Below are 25,039 nucleotides of genomic sequence, written 5' to 3'. Positions count from 1 at the left end.
CCCAACTCTTTATGCTCATAGTCAGTTGTCCCCACCCCCCGCAACGCCTCGATTTGAAATTCTCATGCTTATTTTCAGGGCCCCCTACGCTCTGGAATTCCCTCCCTAAACCTCTCTGCCTCTCTCGCTGCTCCTCAAAGACGCTCCTTCAAAACGACTTCTTTGCCGCGCTTTTGGTCGCCTGTCCCAGACCGTTCATTGTGTGCCTCAGAGCCACTTGCTCTGTGATGCACCTTGGGTTGTTTTTTTCAGTGTTAAAGGTGCTTTATAAATTCTAGTCCATATACTCCGCATCCGCTGCATCTGATAATGCTCCTTTCGCATTAAGGGCGGGATTCCAGTGTAAATTGCTGTCGAAAAGCTACAAGATGATTCTAAACCTGGGTCGTCCCCCGACATGACAACTGACTTTTGTGCCCAAAGGTTGGGAACGCCTTCAACAACAATCGTGCAAAGAAAGAACTCGAGAAGATTGCCTCCAAAAGTGAGAACGTGTTCCAAGTGAGCAACTTCCAGGCCCTGGACAGCATCCAGAAAGAACTGAAAGAGAAAATATTTGCAATTGAAGGTCGAGCAAGCTTCGTATTTCAATTCATTCTTGGCATGTGGGCGTCACTGGCCAGACCAGCATTTATTGCCCATCCCTAATTGCCCCTTGAGAAGGTGGTGGTGAGCTGCCTTCTTGAACCGCTGCAGTCCGTGTGGGGTAGGTGCACCCAGAGTGCGGTGAGGAAGGGAGTTCCAGGATTTTGACCCAGCGACAGTGAAGGAACGGCTGATATAGTTCCAAGTCAGGATGGTGTGTGGCTTGGAGGGGAGCTTGGAGGTGGTGGCGTTCCCATGTGTCTGCTGCCCTTGTCCTTCTAGTCGGTAGAGGTCACGGGTTTGGGCGGCGCTGTCGGAGGAGCCTTGGTGCATTGCTGCAGTGTATCTTGTAGATGGTACACACTGCTGTCACTGTGCGTCGGTGGTGGAGGGAGTGAATGTTTGTAGATGGGGTGCCAATCAAGCGGGCTGCTTAGTCCTGGATGGTGTCGAGCTTCTTGAGTGTTGTTGGAGCTGCACCCATCCAGGCAAGTGGAGAGTATTCCATCACACTCCTGACTTGTGCCTTGTAGATGGTGGACAGGCTTTGGGGAGTCAGGAGGTGAGTTACTCACCGCAGAATTCCCAGCCACGTTATTTATATGGCTGCTTCCAGTTCAGTTTCTATTCAATGGTAGCCCCCAGGATGTTGATAGTGGGGGATTCAGCGATGGTAATGCCATTGAATGTCAAGGGGAGATGGTTAGATTCTCTCTTGTTGGAGATGGTCATTGCCTGGCACTTGTGTGGTGCGAATGTTACTTGCCACTTATCAGCCCAAGCCTGGATATTGTCCAGGTCTTGCTGCATTTCTACACGGACTGCTTCAGTATCTGAGGAGTCGCGAATGGTGCTGAACATTGTGCAATCATCAGCGAACATCCCCACTTCTGACCTTATGTGCAACTTACAGGGTTACAGACAAAAAGTGACAGGACGTGCAATGAAGCAAAGAACCAGCACAGGCGTGAAAGACCAAATGGCCTCCTTCAGTGCAGTAAATGTCTATGATTCTAATCGAGCCTCATTCACATAGCTGACCATTCCTTTCTCCCTCGTGTGCTTACCTCACTTTCCCTTAAATCCCTGTGATAAAATCCAACATGACCCAGTTCCCAGCACTGAGGGAGCGCCGCGCTGTCGGAGGGTCAGTACTGAGGGAGCGCCGCGCTGTCGGAGGGTCAGTACTGAAGGAGCTCCGCACTGTCGGTGGGTCAGTACTGAGGGAGCGCCGCGCTGTCGGAGGGTCAGTACTGAGGGAGCGCCGCACTGTCGGAGGGTCAGTACTGAGGGAGCGCCGCGCTGTCGGAGGGTCAGTGCTGAAGGAGTGCCGCACTGTCGGAGGGTCAGTACTGAGGGAGCGCCGCGCTGTCGGAGGGTCAGTGCTGAAGGAGTGCTGCACTGTCGGTGGGTCAGTACTGAGGGAGTGCCGCACTGTCGGTGGGTCAGTACTGAGGGAGTGCCGCGCAGTCGGAGGATCAGTACTGAGGGAGCGCCGCACTGTCGGAGGGTCAGTACTGAGGGAGTGGTGCACTGTCGGAGGGTCAGTACTGAGGGAGCGCCGCACTGTCGGAGGATCAGTACTGAGGGAGTGCCGCACTGTCGGAGGGTCAGTACTGAGGGAGCTCCGCACTGTCAGAGGGTCAGTACTGAGGGAGCGCCGCACTGTCGGTGGGTCAGTACTGAGGGAGTGCCACACTGACGGAGGGTCAGTACTGAGGGATCGCCGCACTGTCGGAGGGTCAGTACTGAGGGAGCGCCGCGCTGTCAGAGGGTCAGTACTGAGGGAGCGCCGCACTGTCGGTGGGTCAGTACTGAGGGAGTGCCGAACTGTCGGAGAGTCAGTACTGAGGGAGTGCCGCGCTGTCGGTGGGTCAGTACTGAGGGAGTGCCGAACTGTCGGAGAGTCAGTACTGAGGGAGCGCCGCACTGTCGGTGGGTCAGTACTGAGGGAGTGCCGAACTGTCGGAGAGTCAGTACTGAGGGAGCGCCACGCTGTCGGAGGGTCAGTGTTTGAAAATGGGATTAGAATAGATAGGTGCTTGATGGCTGGTATCGACACGATGGGCTGAAGGGCCTGTTTCTGTGCCATATACATCGATGACTCTGACTCTGTGACTCTAAAGAGTTAAAACCCCCAGAAGTAAAGCAAAAAATCAGTTCCGCAGCTTAGAAACAGTATAAATATGGGAGCTGCACAGGGGATCTTTAAAATTGTTGGATTCACGTTTCTCACAGTCGAGGTACGGCTCTTGGGGCTTGCCGACAACAGTTCTCCGCTTAATTGGGATACAGGTATCTCACTAAACTCTGGAGCTTTCTACTCGGGAATTCAAGGTAAATGTTGCTTTAAATATTGATGAATATTTTACAGTAACAATACTGAGACTTAATAATTGGATTCTCTACTCTGAGTTCCCTAGTACTATTAATGTCTGCAATTGACTGTCCCACCAAATGTGAATTGAATGTTTGATTCCTTAATGAATTTTTATCTCATTTCGAAATGATATTGTATTCTGGGTACATTAGTGAAGGGAGAACGCCTGATCTGCAATGGTCCCAAAAAAGGGGCTCGGATTATAATCCATTTCACTTCGAGAAATGGGAGCTTCTGCATCGTTCTATGCACTCGATACCGACACCAGTTATGTTTCTTTCTCTCAGGGACTGAGGGCTCTGGCGCGATAAGCTCGTTTGAGTTGGAAATGGCGCAAGAAGGATTCAGTGCACTGGTCGCCTCCGTGAGTACCACACCTTACCACGAGAAAGGGTTTTTCCTCAGCGAGGGCTGCAGTTAAGGAGATGGAGAGATAGGAGCGAGGTGAAGCGTCTTCGAGAAACTGTGGAATGGGAGAGAGGGGGGGGGAAGGCGGGGAGTCCCTCAGCCTGCAAGGGGAGTGGAGTGAGTCCTGACCGAAGCACAAAGCGTCTTGCAATCCTGGTCTGGAAAGCAAAAAATCTGGCGATCTGTTTTCTCTGCTAATTCACGCATCCCCCGCATTATCTTCCGCCTGCCGGGTTCTCGCCCGTTCACTTCACCGGCCTTCAGAGTGATATTCTCGGAATCCGAAGCACCTCAGTCACGTCTTAGCTTTGTGCATTCCAGGCGAATGACAAGCCTGGTGTATGTCATCTCTTCTCGTGACCTAAGCCGTGGAGTGCTGCTACCAGTCAGGTGACTCTCACTCTCAGTCACATGCCTTCAAAGGCCAATGCATCCTACCTAGGATATGGTGGCCTAAACCGTCCGGTGTGATTCAGACATGAGCTGCCCCTACGACCCCCCTCCCCCCCCCCACTCCCAGAGATCTCTGCGCTCCCCCAATCCCAGCCTCCGTGAGCCTCGCCCGATTTCCATCACTCCGTGCTGTATCTCTCTTTGACTCTATGATCCGGAGGGGGCTTGACAGGGTGGATGCTGAGAGGATGTTTCCCCTCGTGAGGGGAATCTAGAACGAGGGGGCACAGTTCCAGAATGGGGGGGAGGCGGGTGGGGGGGGGGTCTCGCACTTCGGATGAAAATGAGCGGGAATTCCATCTCGCGGAGGGTCGTGAATCTTTGGACGTTCTCTTCCCCAGAGAGCAGTGGAGGCTTAAAAACCCTCCCCCATTGGCCAAGCTTTCCGTTGTTGGCCAATATCGCCTGACGTGAGTGGCTGTTCAACTCCGTCTGAGCTGCGCACTCTTCATCACAGTGTCTTGCCGTCCTTCCCCTCTTTGATGTTCCGTTTTCGCTCCCTTGGTATGTCTTTAGGAGGCTTTCGTGCTGGGAGCTGTCGGGGCTTATGATTGGTCGGGGGGACTGGTCGAGTTCAGGCCAGGGCGCAGGACGTTTATCAATGTGACAACAAGCCATACTGATATGAAGAATGCCTACTTGGGTAAGTCAAGTTATTTAATCATCGGGGTAGTGGTGGGGTGGGGTGGGGTGGGGGTGGGGGGGAGGTGGGGGAATATCCACCGTGACGCTCCCAATCTTCAGTATCGTTGGCTCCTGCTGGACGCTAAAATGACTTGCTCTTGGGGCCATGGGACACAATTTCAAAATTTGTGGATGACGCGGGACTTGGAAGTGAGAAAGATCGTGATGGAAGTCTAGGGGGCAGAAGATCGATCCCCTCTGTTGCCAAAAATCTCTCGATCTCAGTCTTGGACATATTCAATAATGGTGCATCCACCATCCTCCGGGGGTGGAGAATTCCAGATTCCCAACCCTCCGAGCGAAGAAATTTCTCCTCATCTACGTCCGAACCCTTATCCTGAGACTGTGCCCCCCACCGCCGTATTCTAGATTCCCCAGCCAGTGTGGGGGCGGGGGGGGGGGGAACAACCTCTCAGTGTCTCCCCTGTCAAAACCCTCGTCACAATCTTGTACGTTTCAATGAGATCACCCCCTCATTCTTCTAAACTCCAGAGAGTATCGGCCCAATTCTCCAGAGAGAGGGTCTGGGGTAATTAATAATGGGAAACGAGGAAATGACGGAAGCGTTCAACAGATATTTTGTGTCTCTCTTCACTGTAGAAGACACAAATGACATCCCAGAAATACAGTGGCACAGTGGTTAGCACCGCAGCCTCACAGCTCCAGGGACCCTGGTTCGATTCTGGGTACTGCCTGTGCGGAGTTTGCAAGTTCTGCGTGGGTTTTCGCCGGGTGCTCCGGTTTCCTCCCACAGCCAAAAGACTTGCAGGTGATAGGTAAATTGGCCGTTGTAAATTGCCCCTAGTGTCGGGAGGTGATAGGGAATATGGGATTACTGTTCTTTCTTTTGGGCCTCCTTATCTCGAGAGACAATGGATACGCGCCTGGAGGTGGTCAGCGGTTTGTGAAGCAGCGCCTGGAGTGGCTATAAAGGCCAATTCTGGAGTGACAGGCTCTTCCGCAGGTGCTGCAGAGAAATTTGTTTGTCGGGGCTGTTGCACAGTTGGCTCTCCCCTTGCGCCTCTGTCTTTTTTCCTGCCAACTGCTAAGTCTCTTCGACTCGCCACAATTTAGCCCTGTCTTTATGGCTGCCCGCCAGCTCTGGCGAACGCTGGCAACTGACTCCCACGACTTGTGATCAATGTCACACGATTTCATGTCGCGTTTGCAGATGTCTTTATAGCGGAGACATGGACGGCCGGTGGGTCTGATACCAGTGGCGAGCTCGCTGTACAATGTGTCTTTGGGGATCCTGCCATCTTCCATGCGGCTCACATGGCCAAGCCATCTCAAGCGCCGCTGACTCAGTAGTGTGTATAAGCTGGGGATGTTGGCCGCTTCAAGGACTTCTGTGTTGGAGATATAGTCCTGTCACCTGATGCCAAGTATTCTCCGGAGGCAGCGAAGATGGAATGAATTGAGACGTCGCTCTTGGCTGGCATACGTTGTCCAGGCCTCGCTGCCATAGAGCAAGGTACTGAGGACACAGGCCTGATACACTCGGACTTTTGTGTTCCGTGTCAGTGCGCCATTTTCCCACACTCTCTTGGCCAGTCTGGACATAGCAGTGGAAGCCTTACCCATGCGCTTGTTGATTTCTGCATCTAGAGACAGGTTACTGGTGATAGTTGAGCCTAGGTAGGTGAACTCTTGAACCACTTCCAGAGCGTGGTCGCCAATATTGATGGATGGAGCATTTCTGACGTCCTGCCCCATGATGTTCGTTTTCTTGAGGCTGATGGTTAGGCCAAATTCATTGCAGGCAGACGCAAACCTGTCGATGAGACTCTGCAGGCACTCTTCAGTGTGAGATGTTAAAGCAGCATCGTCAGCAAAGAGGAGTTCCCTGATGAGGACTTTCCGTACTTTGGACTTCGCTCTTCGACGGGCAAGGTTGAACAACCTGCCCCCTGATCTTGTGTGGAGGAAAATTCCTTCTTCAGAGGATTTGAACGCATGTGAAAGCAGCAGGGAGAAGAAAATCCCAAAAAGTGTGGGTGCGAGAACACAGCCCTGTTTCACACCACTCAGGATAGGAAAGGGCTCTGATGAGGAGCCACCATGTTGAATTGTGCCTTTCATATTGTCATGGAATGAGGTGATGATACTTAGTAGCTTTGGTGGACATCCGATCTTTTCTGGTAGTCTGAAGAGACCACGTCTGCTGACGAGGTCAAAGGCTTTGGTGAGATCAATGAAAGCAATGTAGAGGGGCATCTGTTGTTCGCGACATTTCTCCTGTATCTGACGAAGGGAGAACAGCATGTCAATGGTCGATCTCTCTGCACGAAAGCCACACTGTGCCTCAGGGTAGACGCGCTCGGCCAGCTTCTGGAGCCTGTTCAGAGCGACTCGAGCAAAGACTTTCCCCACTATGCTGAGCAGGGAGATTCCACGGTAGTTGTTGCAGTCACCGCGGTCACCTTTGTTTTTATAGAGGGTGATGATATTGGCATCGCGCATGTCCTGGGGTACTGCTCCCTTGTCCCAGCACAGGCAAAGCAGTTCATGTAGTGCTGAGAGTATAGCAGGCTTGGCACTCTTGATTATTTCAGGGGTAATGCTGTCCTTCCCAGGGGCTTTTCCGCTGGCTAGAGAATCAATGGCATCACTGAGTTCCGATTTGGTTGGCTGTACGTCCAGCTCATCCATGACTGGTAGAGGCTGGGCTGCATTGAGGGCAGTCTCAGTGACAGCATTCTCCCTGGAGTAGAGTTCTAGGTAGTGCTCAACCCAGCGGTCCATCTGTTTGCGTTGGTCAGTGATTATGTCCCCCGATTTAGATTTGAGGGGGCGATCTTCTTGATGGTTGGCCCAAGAGCTCTCTTCATGCCATCATACATTCCTCTGATGTTTCCGGTGTCTGAGGCCAGCTGAATATGACTGCATAGGTGTTGCCAGTAGTCGTTTGCGCAACGCCTGGCTGTTCTTTGTGCAGTGCTTCTGACTGCTTTAAGTGATGCAGGTGTTAAATCGCTGGGGGCTTTCTTGTAGTTCAACAGTGCAATGCGCTTAGCGGCTATGACAGGTTCCAGCTCTTCATTATGAGATTGAAACCAGTCTGCATTTCTCTTCGCACTTTTGCCGTAGGTGGTCAAAGCTGACTCATAGATGGCGTCTCTGATGTGGGCCCACTTGGTCTCAGCATCCCCTGTGGGAGTGTTTTGAAGGGCTGTTACAAGTGAATTTAGAAATTTTTGTAACAGCTGTGGGTGAGAAATTCTGCTCGTGTTGATGCGCGGGTGGCCCTTCTGCTTGGAATGATGCAACTTCTTTGGTTTGAGTCTAACCTTGCTGCACACCAGGGAGTGGTCGGTGTCGCAGTCCGCACTGTGGAAGCTGTGTGTGATTTGAACACTGTTTAAGGCGGCTCGCCTTGTGACAATGAGGTCTAGCTGGTGCCAACGACGCCATCTTGGGTGCCTCCATGAAACCTGGTGACAGGGTTTAGTGTGAAAGAACGAGTTGGTGATGCAGAGGTTATGATAGGTACACAACTCAAGCAGTCTCTGCCCGTTCTCATTCATCCTTCCAACGCCATAGCGCCCAAGGCAGGAGGGCCATGAGTCATGGTCGGCCCCAACCCTGGCATTATAGTCCCCCAGCAGGAATAGGTGTTCGGTGTTGGGGATGCTGCTAATGATGTTATGGAGTTGTTCATAGAACTGGTCTTTAGCTTCAGGTGGGGAGCAGAGTGTTGGAGCATAGATGCTGAGGAGGCGTACTGGACCAGAGGTGGTGAGCAGTCGGATGGACAGTATGCGTTCCGAGCCATTTGAGGGAGGCTCTATCATGCTGAGCAAAGAGTTTCTGATGGCGAAGCCCACTCCATGCTGTCTTGGTTCTTCAGGATCCCTGCCCTGCCAGAAGAAGGTGTAGTCTTGCTCTGCTAGAGAGCCACTCGCGGGGAGGCGAGTCTCCTGAAGTGCTGCAATGTCTACATTGAGTCTACTGAGCTCTTTGTTAATGATGGCGGTCTTCCGAGAATCGTTGATTTGTGTAAGGTCTTCCGACAGGCCAGGACACATAGTTCTGACGTTCCAGCTTGCAAAGCGAAGGGCTGGTACCTTCTTTCCTTTTTTCATGTTGTTTGGTGCGGTGAATCAGTCCACCTTTTGGGCAATGACCCTGAGCTCCAAGCACCCATTGAAGCAGGCAGACTGTGGCGGGACAGAACCTTATTGACCGGGGGCTGCCCGGTTTGAGGCGGGCGGTAGCTGTCCAGTGAGGTGCAATGACCTCTCCCACCGACAAAAATTTGGCAGATGGAGCATAATGTGGGAAAGTGTGAACTCGTCCCACTTGGCAAGGGGGAATCGAGTACAGAAGTCGGAAAGTTTTGCCACAGTTGTACACGGTGTTGGTGAGACCACATCTGGGGTACTGCGCGAGAAGGGATAGAATTGCATTGGAAGCAGTTCAGAGATGCGGACCTCGGGGGCAGGGGGGTGGGCGGTGGGGGAGGGAGGCCTTCCGCGTCGCTCGGCTCGGTGCTGAGCCTTCCTGAGCCCCGGCAGTCGATCCAAGAGCGGGCAGTTCCACCAAGTAAATATCGGGGAGGCGGAAACCATTGTCTTTGATGCCCAGTCACCAACTCCTCTTGCCAGCGACCTGAGCCAAACTAATCGCAAGCCTGGTGTCATATTTGACCCTGAGATGAGATTCCGACCACATACCCACGCCATCACTGAGACCGCTTGGTTCCACCGCTGTAACATCGCCCGACTCCGCCCCTGCCTCAGCTCATCGGCTGCCACAACCCTCACCCCGTGCCGTCGTTGCCCTCTAAACTTGACCATTCCGACGCGTCTCCTGGCTGCTCTCCCACATTCCGCCCTGGGCAAACATCAGCTCTTCCCAAAACTCACGCTGCACCCCCTCACCCACCCCCCAACCCCGTGTCGTAACTCGCATCGAGTCCCGTTCACCCGTCACTGTCCTGTGCTCGCCGATCTACACTGGCTCCCGGTCCGGTGACGCCTCGATTTTAAAATCCTCATCCTCGTTTTCAAATGCCTCCACGGCCTCTCACTCCTGAAAAGCGAGCTTTTGGTTGCCGGCCCCTGATATCTCCTCACAGCGGCTCGGCCATGCCCAACCACTGTGTCCTCAGGCGAGTGAGGTTTACCCATGCACAGCCCACATCCTGGCGTCTCTAAACTTCCCCAAACAAATGCGCTCGCTCAGCAGAGTGCTATTTCTGAAGAGAGAACTGGTCGGACGGATTTAGCAGGATTGCAGGCTGCAGTCCTCCTCGGAGTTTGTTCCTCCCTCCGGTTCAATGCAATCAGGGACGAGGGGCTAGAATCATGCAGCGCTGGTGGTGGTGGGGGGGGGGGAGGGCATTCAGCCCATCTGTCTGTGCTGCCTCATTGGAAGACTATCCAATTAGTTCCCACTCCCCTGCTCTCAACCCCCGCAGCCCCGCCTATCACAGTCCGATTGCCTTTTGGAGGTTAATACTGAACCAGTATTGAATGCGAGACAGGGCTATTTGCCTTAAACTCCCGTCCAAAAGACAGCTCCCTCCGACAGTGCGGCGCTCCCTCAGTACTGACCCTCCGACAGTGCGGCGCTCCCTCAGTACTGACCCTCCGACAGTGCGGCGCTCCCTCAGTACTGACCCTCCGACAGTGCGGCGCTCCCTCAGTACTGACCCTCCGACAGTGCGGCGCTCCCTCAGTACTGACCCTCCGACAGTGCGGCACTCCCTCAGTACTGACCCTCCGACAGTGCGGCGCTCCCTCAGTACTGACCCTCCGACAGTGCGGAGCTCCCTCAGTACTGACCCTCCGACAGTGCGGAGCTCCCTCAGCACTAATGGCTGAGAGGTTAGAATGAGGCCATTGTAGCCCAGTCGATGCAATGGAGAGGGAAGGCAGAGATTAGTAATGAGCTTTTATTTTGTTTGTTTTTCAGGCTACACAGTCAAGGAAATCAAGAAAGGCAACACAGCTTACTATATTACGGGAGCTCCACGCTACCGCCATAAAGGGGAAGTATTAGTTTTCCCCCAGAGTGGCAATCGAAACTGGAGGGAAAAGATTGTGGGCAAACAGGTTCGTACTGGCTTGGACATTGGATTTATATTTTCTGATCCTGGCTCATCAACAGCTTCACACGATTGCAATTCAAAAAGCAGGGAAAGATCACACATTGAGATTGTCAGGTTCAGGCTAAAATTGCCAGTCGGATTTATATGCGCGCATAAAATTACACAGAGGGAGGAGAGCAGGGCTCCTCCTGTAACACCTCACATTTCCCAAGGTATTCGCTTCCAGTCCGTCTCCGGCGGAAGGTGTGGCATCAATGGATGATGTCAAAGCGGTCGGGGGCCGCGCTGCCATCCCTTCTGAGCTCCACTCATATGGCATGCCCCTGCTTTTCCCGGCAGATCGGCTCGTATTTCGGATCGGAACTGTGCCCGGTGGACCTGAACCGAGACGGCCAGACGGACCTGCTGCTGGTTGGCGCTCCCATGTACCACACCCGGGAGAAGGGCGGGATCGTCTACATGTACAAAGTGTTGAATGGGGTGAGTCTCCGCGCAGGACCCCCATTACGGGCACATCCCCCCGCTACACGCGTCCGTTATGGGGGAGGGGGGGGGGTGTTCTGCGTTGCCAGCAAACGGGCGCAGAGTGCCGGTAAAGCGGGCGAACTGGTTGGCATTGCCCAATGGGACCAGTGGCATCAGAATCAGACAGTTTGCCCCCTCCTCCAAACAGCCAATTTATAATTCTCCATCCTCGTGATCGAATCCCTCCCTATCTCTGTCACCTCCTCCAGCCCCGACAAACCTCCCTATCTCCGTAATCTCCTCAAGCCTCGACATCCCTCCCTATCTCCGTAATCTCCTCCAGCCCCGACAACCCTCCCTATCTCCGTAATCTCCTCCAGCCCCTACAACTCTCCCAATCTCCGTAATCTCCTCCAGCTGCTACAACCCTCCCTATCTCCGTAAACTCCTCCAGCTGCGACAACCCTCCCTATCTCTGTCACCTCTGCCAGCCCCTACAACGCTCCCTATCTCTGTAACCTCCTCCAGCCCCTACAACCCTCCCTATCTCTGTAACCTCCTCCAGCCCCTACAACCCTCCCTATCTCTGTCACCTCCGCCAGCCCCTACAACCCTCCCCATCTCCGTAATCTCCTCCAGCCCCGACAACCCTCCCTATCTCCGTAACCTCCTCCAGCCCCTACAACCCTCCCTATCTCTGTAACCTCCTCCAGCCCCTACACCCCTCCCTATCTCTGTAACCTCCTCCAGCCTCTACAACCCTCCCTATCCCTGTAACCTCCTCCAGCCCCTACAACACTCCCTATCTCTGTAACCTCCTCCAGCCCCTACATCCCTCCCTATCTCTGTAACCTCCTCCAGCCCCTACAACACTCCCTATCTCTGTAACCTCCTCCAGCCCCTACATCCCTCCCTATCTCTATAACCTCCTCCAGCCTCTACAACCCTCCCTATCTCTGTAACCTCCTCCAGCTCCGACAACCCTCCCTATCTCTGTCACCTCCTCCAGCCCCGACAACCCTCCCTATCTCTGTAACCTCCTCCAGCCCCCACAACCCTCCCTATCTCTGTAACCTCCTCCAGCCCCTACAACCCTCCGAGATCTCTGCCCTCCTCCAATTCCGGCCTCTTGACCATCCCCCGATTCCCATCGCTCCACCATTGGCGGCTGTGCCTTCAGCTGCCTGGGGCCCCGAGCTCTGGAATTCCCTCCCTAAACCTCTCCGCCTCGCTCTCCCTCCTCCTATAAGACACTCTTTAAAACTGACCTCTTTGACCGAGCTTTTGGTAGCCCGTCCAACTCCCCCCTGCTTACATGCCTCGGGGTCAGATTCTGTTTTACCCTTGGATGTTATGTTATGCGATACAAATGCAAGCGGTTATAACAAAGGAATGTACAAACAGGAGGAGGCCATTCAGCCCCTCAAACCTGTTCCGCCATTCAACGAGCTTGTGACTGATCTGTGACCCTAAATCCAAAACAGCCGCACCCTCATTGTTTCAAAACCCTCCGTCAAATCTCCCCTTTGGGGGGGGGGGGGGCGCAGTTTGAGGAGTGGCTGGTTGGGAAGGGGAGAGGAGGGATGAGGAGGGGAGGGGAAGGTTGCGAAGGGAACTTGATCTCACCCTTGATTTCCAACTCCTACCTCTCTCCGCCTGAACCCCCGCTCCACCCTTTAGGGCCATTTGCAAGAGTTGAACACCCTGTCAGGAGAACAAGGAGAGCAATTGGGCAGATTCGGGGCGGCCATTGCTGAGGTGGCCGATCTCAACGGGGACAGGATCACGGACGTGGCCATCGGGGCCCCGCTCGAGGACGGGCACCGGGGGACCGTCTACATTTACCACGGGACTCCGAGTCGCATCAACCCAACCCACAGCCAGGTCAGTGCGAGCACCACTCTCTCCAGCTATCTCTCTCGACGCTCGAACTCACTCTCTCTCAAACCTCTCTCTCTGCGCCTGCCTCCCAGAGCCTTGGCCAAACACGGCCGTCGCTGTGCGTTCCTGACTCACCGCAGTGAGTGCCCTGGTTGTGCAACACAGTTCTGCAATGGAGTGGAGAGCATTGGGAAACTGCAGTGAGACCTGCAAGAAATCCTGACGTTTCTTCCTTCCCTATTCTCCAGATCCCAGAGCCTTAAGTCTTTGTGAAAACGCGGCTCTGTAATCGGTTGCTAGGCGAGGCCCTGCTCCCAGGCCTCAGTCAGTGTGGCTCTGTAATCGGTTGCGAGGAGGGGCCCTGCTCCCAGGCCTCAGTCAGTGTGGCTCTGCAACCAGTTGCTAGGCGAGGCCCTGCTCCCAGGCCTCAGTCAGTGTGGCTCTGTAACCGGTTGCTAGGCGAGGCCCTGCTCCCAGGCCTCAGTCAGTGTGGCTCTGTAACCGGTTGCTAGGCGAGGCCCTGCTCCCAGGCCTCAGTCAGTGCGGCTCTGTAACCGGTTGCTCTCAGGCCTCAGCTACCCCACAGATACTCTGATCTCCGGTGATTTACCCTCTAATCAGGGGTCATTTTTCCCCTTGGCGTCCGGCAAGTTGCCGTCCCGACCTTTGACCCCTGACGACTGCCATTTGTCCGCTGACCTCCTCTTTAGATTTGCTCCCAGTTCCCCCCCCCCACCCTTCCGATCTCTGCCTCACTCTCTAACCACCGCTGTGCTCTGCCTCCATTCTGACAGCTCATCAGGTCCGCCGAGATCGAGAGTGGCCTGAAGTACTTCGGGCAGTCTATCCATGGATCCATGGACGTGAGCGGGGATGGTCTCACGGACATCGCCGTGGGCGCGCTGGGGAAAGTCTTTGTCTTTCGGTAAGTGCTCCGTCACCCTCCACCACCCACTCCCTCGCAAGACCCCCACCCCACCTCGGGGAGGCCGGGGGGGGGGGGGGGGTATCCACTGACAGGCCGCCCCACGATCGGCCAGTCTCACTCCCTCGCCTCTGATTCACAAGGTAGTGGGTTTGCGCCTCACACCAGGGATTCACCTCCCATACTCCGAGCTAAAAACCCTCCGCCAGTACTGAGGGAGCGCCATGCTGTCGGAGGGCCAGTAATGAGGGACATGGCTGTTAGTGGGAGCTTGCTGTGCACAAACTAGCCGGCATGTCCCCTCCCTCACAACAGTGACTGCCCCTCGAAACCACGAGATGTTTTAGAGAAGGCTGGTGAGAGTCACTGGTCCTGTGGGAAGAGATTAGATGTGGGCGGTCGTAACTGTTGAGGCCTCATGGCGGACCGCAGAGAGACAAGAGAGATTGCAGCCTGCAAAAGAGGAGTCAGGCTGGCTCGGTGGCATGGGGCGGGGGGAAAAGGTGCCACAAATGATTCGAATGTTTTCACAGATCCAGGCCAGTGTTAGACGTCTCAATCACGATGCAATTCGTGCCAAACAAAATCCTGCTGAAGGACGTTGACTGTTCCCAGTCGTCAGCAGGTGGGCCAAGGGTGGATGCCAATATCTGTTTCGCCATCAGGCAACTGACCAGTAATGTGCCAGGTAATTCAATTATTCTACACACAAACACCCCCGGGTATCTGTTATTCTATATATAAACCCCCCCAAACCCCTCGATTAGATTCCAGTCTGTAACTCACTCCCGGGTATCTGTTATTCTATATATAAACCCCCCCCAAACCCCTCGATTAGATTCCAGTCTGTAACTCACTCCCGGGTATCTGTTATTCTATATATAAACCCCCCGAACCCCTCGATTAGATTCCAGTCTGTAACTCACTCCCGGGTATCTCTTATTCTATATATAAACCCCCGAACCCCTCGATTAGATTCCAGTCTGTAACTCACTCCCGGGTATCTGTTATTCTATATATAAACCCCCCGAACCCCTCGATTAGATTCCAGTCTGTAACTCACTCCCGGGTATCTGTTATTCTATATATAAACCCCCCCTCCCCCCGAACCCCTCGATTAGATTCCAGTCTGTAACTCACTCCCGGGTATCTGTTATTCTATATATAAACCCCCGAACCCCTCGATTAGATTCCAGTCTGTAACTCACTCCCGGGTATCTGTTATTCTATATATAAACCACCCGAACCCCTCGATTAGATTCCAGTCTGTAACTCACTCCGGGGTATCTGTTATTCTATATATAAACGCCCCGAACCCCTCGATTAGATTCCAGTCTGTAACTCACTCCCGGGTATCTGTTATTCTATATATAAACCCCCCGAACCCCTCGATTAGATTCCAGTCTGTAACTCACTCCCGGGTATCTGTTATTCTATATATAAACCCCCCCCCCGAACCCCTCGATTAGATTCCAGTCTGTAACTCACTCCCGGGTATCTGTTATTCTATATATAAACCCCCCCCGAACCCCTCGATTAGATTCCAGTCTGTAACTCACTCCCGGGTATCTGTTATTTTATATCATATAAGGGAAGCATTAACTGATTCACAACAGCATGAGGCTGTTTGGCCCCTCATGCCCCTGCTAGCCCTTTGCTCGAACGATCCAATTAATCCCATTACCCCCTGTTCTTTTCCCCATATCCCTGCACATTTTTCTCACCATGAAGTAACTTTTTGAAAGTTTCTATTAAACCTTTCGGGCAGCGCGTTCCAGATCACAAGAACTCACTGTGTTCAAAAGAACTTTCCTCGTTTCGCCTCTGCTTTTTGCCGATTGCCTTCGATCTGTGTCCCTCCGGTTACCGTCCCCTCCCCCCAACTGGAAGCAACCCCTCCCTGCTCACTCTCTCAAACTTTATCCTAACTTTGAGCAACTCCTCTTAATCATCCCTGCTTTCAGCAGAACAATCCCAGCTGCTCTCTCCCACATTCCGCCCTCCGTAAACTTCAGCTCATCCCAAAACTCCCAATGCCACCACTACCACCTCCCACCCACCCCCCACCCATGTCCTAACTCGCACTGAGTCCCGTTCTCGCGTCACCCACTGTGCTCGCTGACCTACACGAGCTCCCGGTCCGGAAACACCTCGATTTGAAAATCCACATCCTCCGTTTCAAATTCCTCCATGGCCCCTCACCCCCTCCCTATCTCTGTAACCTCCTCCAGCCCCTGCAACCCTCCCTATCTCTGTAACCTCCTCCAGCCCCTGCAACCCTCCCTATCCCTGTAACCTCCTCCAGCCCCTGCAACCCTCCCTATCTCTGTAACCTCCTCCAGCCCCTGCAACCCTCCCTATCTCTGTAACCTCCTCCAGCCCCTACAACCCTCCCTATCTCTGTAACCTTCTCCAGCCCCTACAACCCTCCCTATCTCTGAAACCTCCTCCAGCCCCTACAACCCTCCGAGATCTCTGCACTCCTCCAATTCTGGCCTCTTGACCATCCCCCGATTCCCATCGCTCCACCATTGGCGACCATGCCTTCAGCTGCCTGGGACCCTAAGCTCTGGAATTCCCTCCCTAAACCTCTACGCCTCTCTCGCTCTCTCTCTCCTCCTTTAAGACGCTCCTTAAAACAGACCTGTTTGACCGAGCTTTTGGTCGCCTGTCCCTGATCCCTCCTGATGTGCTCCAGGACGTTCCTGTGAAGGCCATGGGACATTTTCTCGGTAACTGGACACCGCACTCACTCCTGACCATCCTCCACCGTCTTCCCTCAGGTTCCCCGTCAGTTAACCTCACCTACGAACTGAAGTTGGATCCAGGACGGAAGATACAGCGAGCGGAGCTGGTGACGGAGCCCACGGGCTCCTTCATACTGAGCAATACCCAGTGCGTGAAGCCCAAGATACATGTGGAGGTGAGGGCCACAGGGTGGGTGGGCAGTTGCAGGAGTGACACGCAAAAAATCCCGCTGCGCTTGTTTCTAGAAATGATAAGACTGAGGGGTGGCCTCAGGTAATCATTCATAGCTTATTCTGTATCTAACCCCCGTACTGTACCTATCCTGGGGAGTGTTCGATGGGGGACAGTGTAGAGGGAGCTTTTCTCTGTATCTAACCCCCGTACTGTACCTATCCTGGGGAGTGTTTGATGGGGACCGTGTAGAGGGAGCTTTACTCTGTATCTAACCCCGTACTGTACCTGTCCTGGGAGTGTTTGATGGGGACAGTGTAGAGGGAGCTTTACTCTGTATCTAACCCCCCGTACTGTACCTGTCCTGGGAGTGTTTGATGGGGGACAGTGTAGAGGGAGCTTTACTCTGTATCTAACCCCGTACTGTCCCTGTCCTGGGAGTGTTTGATGGGGGACAGTGTAGAGGGAGCTTTACTCTGTATCTAACCCCCGTACTGTACCTGTCCTGGGGAGTGTTTGATGAGGACAGTGTAGAGGGAGCTTTACTCTGTATCTAACCCCGTACTGTCCCTGTCCTGGGAGTGTTTGATGGGGGACAGTGTAGAGGGAGCTTTACTCTGTATCTAACCCCGTACTGTCCCTGTCCTGGGAGTGTTTGATGGGGGACAGTGTAGAGGGAGCTTTACTCTGTATCTAACCCCCGTACTGTACCTGTCCTGGGTGTGTTTGATGGGGACAGTGTAGAGGGAGCTTTACTCTGTATCTAACCCCCGTACTGTACCTGTCCTGGGGAGTGTTTGATGAGGACAGTGTAGAGGGAGCTTTACTCTGTATCTAACCCCCGTACTGTACCTGTCCTGGGAGTGTTTGATGGGGGACAGTGTAGAGGGAGCTTTACTCTGTATCTAACCCCCGTACTGTACCTGTCCTGGGAAGTGTTTGATGGGAACAGTGTAGAGGGAGCTTTACTCTGTATCTAACCCCGTGCCTGGAGTTACTAGGAGCATTTCTGGGCCCCACACCGTAGGAAGGAGGTATCTCCTTGGAGTGAGTGCAGTGCAGGTTTCCCAGAATGATACTGGGACACCAAGGATTAAATACGAGATCAAGATATGAAAGGGTAACAGATGGGGTAGAGACAGAGAGGACTATTTCCACTGGGTTGGGGAGTCCCGGACGAGGGAGGGGGCAGAGATTGCAAACAAGAGCCCGGGCTTTCGGGACTGAAATTAGGAAACACTTCCATACGCAAAAAGGTGGGATGAAGTCTGGAATTCTCTCCCCGCAAAACGACGGTCGATCGGTTCTTAATTTTCCATCTGGGACTGGATCGATTCGTGTTTAAGTATTCAGGGAACTGGGGCAAAGGCGGAGGGTTTCTAGAGCTGGGGCACGGGTCACCCATGATCTCACTGAACGGCGGAGCGGGCTGGAGGGGCCCCTGTCCTGTTAATGTGTTCCTCCAGTCTTAGGTTTTCAGGGACCAATATTAAATGCTTCAACCAACATCACAGAGAACCCATGAGCTGGGTCCACTCAGCGCAGTACTTGTTTGTGGGTATTTGTGGGTTTCGATCGGGCAGACGTAGAGAAGGTGTTTCCATTTGCGGGCAGGACCACAACTAGTGGGGGCCATCGATATAAGACAGTCACTAATAAATCCAATGGGGGAATTCAGGAGAAACATCTTTCCCCAGAGAGTGGGGAGAATGTGGGACTCGCTCCCACAGGGAGTGGGTTGAGGTGAATCGTATCGATGTATTTAAGAGGGGAGGGGGGGGAGCTGGATAAAGACACGAGGGAGAAAGGGACAGCAGGATAGGGTGATGGCGGGGGGTGGGGGCGTGGTTGGGAGGGGGCTCGTGGGCAGCAGAAACAACAGCACGGAGACGAAGGGCCGAACGGCCTGCTTCTACGCTGGAAATAATGTGCGGCACGTCCCGATGACAACAGAACAGAAAAAAATAGAGCAATGAGGACAGAAGGGGGTGGGATGCTGAGGGGAGGCTGGACATGGTAACCCTCTGTAGCCCTCCACCTCATTCCTGTCTCCCTCTGCCTCTCTCTCTCCCGCAGAGCTGCATCCAGGATTATTACAACCCCATCCTTCTGCAGGTGACCTTCACCGGAGTGGGTCAGCGGACGAGGAACATCCCTGCTCCCATTTTAAAACAAGGGAACAACAGGATTAGCACCGGAAAAGTGAGTCTGCGATTTCCCCGGGGGGGAACCAGATACGGACAGCAGAGGGGAGTTAATGAACGGGAGGCGGGTTTAATCGACAGGAATATTCACTCTCTCATACTGGTGTCGCTGCCCTTGTGTCTTTCTCTGTTTCTCTGTCCCTCCCTCCCTCTCCGTCTCTGTATCTCTGTCCCTCCCCCTCGCTCTGTACACCTCTCCCGCCCCCGCCTCCCGCATCTTTCTGCTTCTCTGTCTATGTCGGTCTCTCTCTCTCTGTCTGAAAACTCTGCTGCCTGTGTCCGAACTCACCCGTCACACCGCTGTTCTCGCTGACCTACACTGGCTCCCGGTCCAGCAACACATTGGTTTTAAAACTCTCATCCTCTCGTTTTCAAATCCCTCCATGGTCCTCAAACACTCTCTATCTCTGTAACCTCCTCCAGCCCCTACAACCCTATCTCTGTAACCTCCTCCAGCCCCTACAACCCTCCCCATCTCTGTAACCTCCTCCAGCTCCTACAACCCTCCCTATCTCTGTAACCTCCTCCAGCCACTACAACCCTCCCTATCTCTGTAACCTCATCCAGCTCCTACAACCCTATCTCTGTAACCTCCTCCAGCCCCTACACCCCTCCCCATCTCTGTAACCTCCTCCAGCCCCTACACCCCTCCCCATCTCTGTAACCTCCTCCAGCCCCTACAATCCTCCCCATCTCTGTAACCTCCTCCAGCCCCTACAACCCTCCCCATCTCTGTAACCTCCTACAGCCCCTACAACCCTCCCTATCTCTGTAACCTCCTCCAGCCCCTACAACCCTCCCTATCTCTGTAACCTCCTCCAGCCCCTACAACCCTCCCTATCTCTGTAACCTCCTCCAGCCCCTACAACCCTCCCTATCTCTGTAACCTCCTCCAGCCCCTACAACCCTCCCTATCTCTGTAACCTCCTCCAGCCCCCACAACCCTATCTCTGTAACATCCTCCAGACTCTACAACCCTCCCTATCTCTGTAACCATCTCCAGCCCCGACAACCCTCCCTATCTCTGTAACCTCCTCCAGCCCCTACAACCCTCCCTATCTCTGTAACCTCCTCCAGCCCCTACAACCCTCCCTATCTCTGTAACCTCCTCCAGCCCCTACAACCCTCCCTATCTCTGTAACCTCCTCCAGCCCCCACAACCCTCCCTATCTCCGTAACATCCTCCAGACTCTACAACCCTCCCTATCTCTGTAACCATCTCCAGCCCCTACAACCCTCCCTATCTCTGTAACCTCCTCCAGCCCCTACAACCCTCCCTATCTCTGTAACCTCCTCCAGCCCCTACAACCCTCCCTATCTCTGTAACCTCCTCCAGCCCTTGCAACCCTCCGAGATCTCTGCCCTCCTCCAATTCCGGCCTCTTGACCATCCCCCCATTCCCATCGCTCCGCCGTGCCTTCAGCTGCCTGGGGCCCCGAGCTCTGGAATTCCCTCCCTCAACCTCTCCGCCTCGCTCTCTCTCCTCCTTTAAGACGCTCCTTAAAACAGACCCCTTTGACCGAGCTTTTGGTTGCCTGTCTCTGATATCTCCTCGCACGTGCTCGGGGGCAAGATTTGCTCGATGATGTTTCTTGGGCTGTTTTCTGACATTGCTGTGCCGTGCACTGTCTCTCTCTCTCACTCTGTGCCCGAGATTAGGAAGGGATGGGAGGGCGGGAGTACCCGAGGGAGTCCCGTAACGACACCCCTTCCCGCTGGGGGTGGAGCTCGACCGTTGTGCAGAGGACTGACACTGTTTGCCGCCCTTCTCTATTCCCCTCAGTTGTCCTTTGAACAGGAATGCGGAGCTGACAACATCTGTACGGACCATCTGCAAGTCCAGTTCGTCGTCGTGGGGTAAGAAGCTTTTCATCTCTTCACCCGCAACAAAAACCGACCCGCCCCCTCACCATCCCTCCCCCCTCAATGTCCGCCACGGGAGATCCACCACTTCACCCAAGCTTTTGGCCGCTTGTCCCCTCGCATCCCACGTGCCTCGGGCGTCCAACATCTGCCACCCCCCACCCCCACCGCCACCGTTGTCAATCCTGTGACGGGCCTTTGCTGCGGCTGAGGGAAATGCAGTTCATTTACGTGCTGTGCTAACTGGGACTCTGGGTCTTCCGCAGGCCCCAGTTCCTGGTGGTGGGCAGTCACTCCACTCTCACAGTCAAGGTCACCCTGCAGAACACGGGTGAGAATTCCTACTTTACGGTCGTGACCTTCCGGGTCCCAACTGGTCTCTCCTACAGGATAAGCTCGATAATCAGGGTAAGAGGCGTTTACAGTCGGAGGGAGGGAGAGACGGTGGTCGGGGAGGGAGGGAGGGAGGGGGGGAGGTGGGGGCTTTAGATACGGCCTGCGGCCTGTGCACTCCCAGGCCCCGCAGGTGGGGAGGGGGCGAGGGGACAGGTGAGGGGGAGGGAGGGGGCAAGGGCAAACGGTGGGATTATTAACAGTCTGGGTTCTCCGTCCCTCCAGTCCAGCCGCAGATCCCACATCGTGTGCGATGACGCCAAGAACTCCAGGTTCTCCAGCGTGGGAGTTGTCCCCTGTCGCGTCAACCACCCCATCTTCAGGACGGGGAGCACGGTGAGTGAACGAGTGCGGGAATCGTCGGGTGGTGAGTTGGGGGGGGGGGGGGGGGGGGGTGTGGGGGCGGGGGGATGGAGGTGCGGGAGGCCTGGGGTGAAATCCTCCGTGTCGCGTGCCTCTGCTCCGGTCCAGCCGTCCGGGCGACAGACTGTCCGGTTGTCTAATGGATCCTTGTCTCTCTTCGCCCTCCCGACCTTCCTCCTGCCACCTCAGCTGATCTTCGAAACGACCTTCGACGTCGCGGCGAATGTGGATTGGAAGCCAACGGCCGACATCAGTGTCAACGCCACCAGGTACGTCCCTCGGCCTGACGCCCCTCCCCCCCCCCCACCCCACAGTCACTGTTCCGCACGCTCAGCCTTGGGGTCAATAGGGGAACGGTTACGCAGGCCCAGCTTGGAACCCCATGCTCCCGTAAACACTGGGAACCACATCCAGCCAGGGCGCACCTCCGCAGGACGAGCGGGAAGGGGCCCTGAAATTGGGCGTCGCAAATGCGCTGCCTCGGCTCGGAGGGTCAGTACTGACGGAGTGCCGCACTGTCGGAGGGTCAGTACTGAGGGAGCGCCGCACTGTCGGAGGGTCAGTACTGAGGGAGTGCCGCACTGTCGGAGGGTCAGTACTGAGGAAGTGCCGCACTGTCGGAGGGTCAGTACTGAGGGAGTGCAGCACTGTCGGAGGGTCAGTACTGAGGGAGTGCTGCACTGTCGGAGGGTCAGTACTGAGGGAGTGCCGCACTGTCGGAGGGTCAGTACTGAGGGAGTGCTGCACTGTCGGAGGGTCAGTACTGAGGGAGTGCCGCACTGTCGGAGGGTCAGTACTGAGGGAGTGCTGCACTGTCGGAGGGTCAGTACTGAGGGAGTGCAGCACTGTCGGAGGGTCAGTACTGAGGAGGTGCCACACTGTTGGAGGGTCAGTACTGAGGGAGTGCCGCACTGTCGGAGGGTCAGTACTGAGGGAGTGCAGCACTGTCGGAGGGTCAGTACTGAGGGAGTGCCTCAGTAGTTTTTCTGTTTCTTAAGATGCTGAAATTCCCTCGATTGAAGGACTGAATTTTTCTCAAATCTCCCCCCCTTCCCCTCCCGCAGTGATAATGAGCAGCGAACGCTAACTGATAGTTTTGTGCAGAAGAGGTTTGGAGTGAAATACGAAGTGAATGTGATTATCAAAGGGTGAGTCTTTGTCGCAACCTTCAATACTTTACAAATGCTCTCAGACATTTTCATTTTAATCCATCAGTTCCAGAAAGGACAGTGTATCTAACACAGTGTGACACCCGGTCCCAGAGGGGGGAAAGAACAGTGTATCTAACGCACTGTGACACCCGGTCCCAGAGGGGGAAAGGACAGTGTATCTAACGCACTGTGACACCCTGTCCCAGAGGGGGGAAAGGACAGTGTATCTAACACACTGTGACACCCAGTCCCAGAGGGGGAAAGGACAGTGTATCTAACGCACTGTGACACCCGGTCCCAGAGGGGGAAAGGACAGTGTATCTAACGCACTGTGACACCCGGTCCCAGAGGGGGAAAGGACAGTGTATCTAACGCACTGTGACACCCGGTCCCAGAGGGGGAAAGGACAGTGTATCTAACGCACTGTGACACCCGGTCCCAGAGGGGGAAAGGACAGTGTATCTAACACACTGTGAGACCCGGTCCCAGAGGGGGAAAGGACAGTGTATCTAACACACTGTGAGACCCGGTCCCGGAGGTGGAAAGGACAGTGTATCTAACACACTGTGACACCCGGTCCCAGAGGGGGAAAGGACAGTGAATCTAACGCACTTGAAGCTACATTAAATTGGCTGGCGTGTCTATAATGCTGTGCCGTTATCTGTTACAGGATTGCATCCACGCAATATGTTAACTTCACAACTGACAAGGCGGATGAAAAACCTGTTCTCCACACCTACAAGGTAATGATTCGTTTAAAGTTCTGAGTAATGCCCTTTGAACTGTGGCTGGAGCACTGAAACACTTAGTGTCTGGCCATGGCCTGTTGGAGGCCTATTAACACACCATAGCAACAACCAGGTCTCTGTGGGGCCTAGTAATGCACCATAGCAACAACCAGGGCCTGTTCGAGGCCCTATTAACACACCATAGCAACAACCAGGTCTCTGTGGGGCCTAGTAATGCACCATAGCAACAACCAGGGCCTGTTCGAGGCCCTAGTAATGCACCATAGCAACAACCAGGGCTTGTTCGAGGCCTAGTAACACACCATAGCAACAACCAGGTCTGTGTGAAGCCTAGTAACGCGCCATAGCAACAACCAAGGCCTGTGCCAGGCCTGGTAACGCACCATAGCAACAACCAAGGTCTGTTTGAGGCCTCGTAACGCACCATAGCAACAACCAGGGCTTGTTCGAGGCCTAGTAACACACCATAGCAACAACCTGAGCCTGTTCGAGGCCTAGTAACGCACCATAGCAACAACCAGGGCTTGTTCGAGGCCTAGTAACACACCATAGCAACAACCAGAGCCTGTTCGAGGCCTAGTAACGCACCATAGTAACAACCAAGGCCTGTGCCAGGCCTGGTAATGCACCATAGCAACAACCAGGGCCTGTTTGAGGCCTAGTAACGCACCATAGCAACAACCAGGGCCTGTTTGAGGCCTAGTAACACACCATAGCAACAACCAGAGCCTGTTCGAGGCCCTAGTAATGCACCGTAACAACAGTCCGTGCGCGAGCGGGGCCAGTCTTAGGCCTTGTTTCACCGCAGGTGAGACAGGCCAACTCAGCACGGGGACGGAACCTGAGCCTTTCCTGGCGCAGTGGTCACTAGAGCCAGAACTCGGTCAGTCATCTTGAGGCCCATCAACGTGAAGGCCGGGGGGAGGGGGGGGGTGGAAGTGACCCTGGGTGGGGGGGGGTGGAAGTGACCCTGGGTGGGGAAGGGGGATCAGGAGGCTGTTTGTTTCAATTCTGTTGTCTGACGCAAATCCATGGGGCTTGTCTTGTGCGGCAGGTGGAGAATGTGGGACTGCAGGCGCTTCCGGTCCAGATTACCTTCCAGGTCCGGGTGAAGGTCGGCCCTGGACTGACCTGGGACCAGCTGCAGGTGAACAGTACCAATGTGAGTGAGCTAGGAATGAACATCTGTCTCAACGTCCCACGCTCGCTCTCTCCCTTCAATTCTGTCTCTCTCACTCTCTCTTTGTCTCTCTCTCCCTCCCCCTCTCTACATCCCCCTCTCTCTGTTTCTGTCTGTCTCAGTCTCTCTCCCTCTCTACATTTATGCCTCTTTCTCTCTCTCTCTTTGTGCTCGTCTCACATTGTGTCCCTCTCTCCCTCCTTCTCTCTCTCTACATTTACACCTCTCTCCCACTCCCTATATTTACGCCTCTCACTGTGTCTGTCTCTCTCGACCCGACTGTCTTTCACTCTCGCCGTCTGTCTCCGTCTCTCTCAGTTGGTCTCTCTCGACATTTCAGTCCCTTTTTCTCTCTCCCTCCCCCTCTCTACATTGGCAACT

The 25,039-nt window shown here is 54.4% G+C and overlaps 1 protein-coding gene across 1 annotated transcript in view; it reads left to right on the top strand.

Moving 5' to 3' along the window:
• LOC137362551 (integrin alpha-X-like) overlaps positions 1–25,039 on the top strand; it is a 66,623-nt gene that overhangs the window by 41,259 nt on the left and 325 nt on the right. The window contains exons 9-25 of the mRNA XM_068026939.1: positions 424–568; positions 3,253–3,329; positions 4,343–4,469; positions 10,430–10,569; positions 10,905–11,045; positions 12,711–12,914; positions 13,706–13,836; positions 14,370–14,524; positions 16,620–16,759; positions 18,832–18,957; positions 20,743–20,816; positions 21,089–21,230; positions 21,441–21,551; positions 21,768–21,847; positions 22,643–22,726; positions 23,400–23,472; positions 24,533–24,769. Coding sequence (XP_067883040.1) covers positions 424–568; positions 3,253–3,329; positions 4,343–4,469; positions 10,430–10,569; positions 10,905–11,045; positions 12,711–12,914; positions 13,706–13,836; positions 14,370–14,524; positions 16,620–16,759; positions 18,832–18,957; positions 20,743–20,816; positions 21,089–21,230; positions 21,441–21,551; positions 21,768–21,847; positions 22,643–22,726; positions 23,400–23,472; positions 24,533–24,769 — 2,187 coding nt within the window. The remainder of the gene's footprint in view (positions 1–423; positions 569–3,252; positions 3,330–4,342; positions 4,470–10,429; positions 10,570–10,904; positions 11,046–12,710; positions 12,915–13,705; positions 13,837–14,369; positions 14,525–16,619; positions 16,760–18,831; positions 18,958–20,742; positions 20,817–21,088; positions 21,231–21,440; positions 21,552–21,767; positions 21,848–22,642; positions 22,727–23,399; positions 23,473–24,532; positions 24,770–25,039) is intronic.

This window comes from Heterodontus francisci, unplaced genomic scaffold (assembly GCF_036365525.1).
Source record: "Heterodontus francisci isolate sHetFra1 unplaced genomic scaffold, sHetFra1.hap1 HAP1_SCAFFOLD_545, whole genome shotgun sequence".
Taxonomy (NCBI): domain Eukaryota; kingdom Metazoa; phylum Chordata; class Chondrichthyes; order Heterodontiformes; family Heterodontidae; genus Heterodontus; species Heterodontus francisci.
This window is presented reverse-complemented; position numbering and strand designations above follow the sequence as displayed.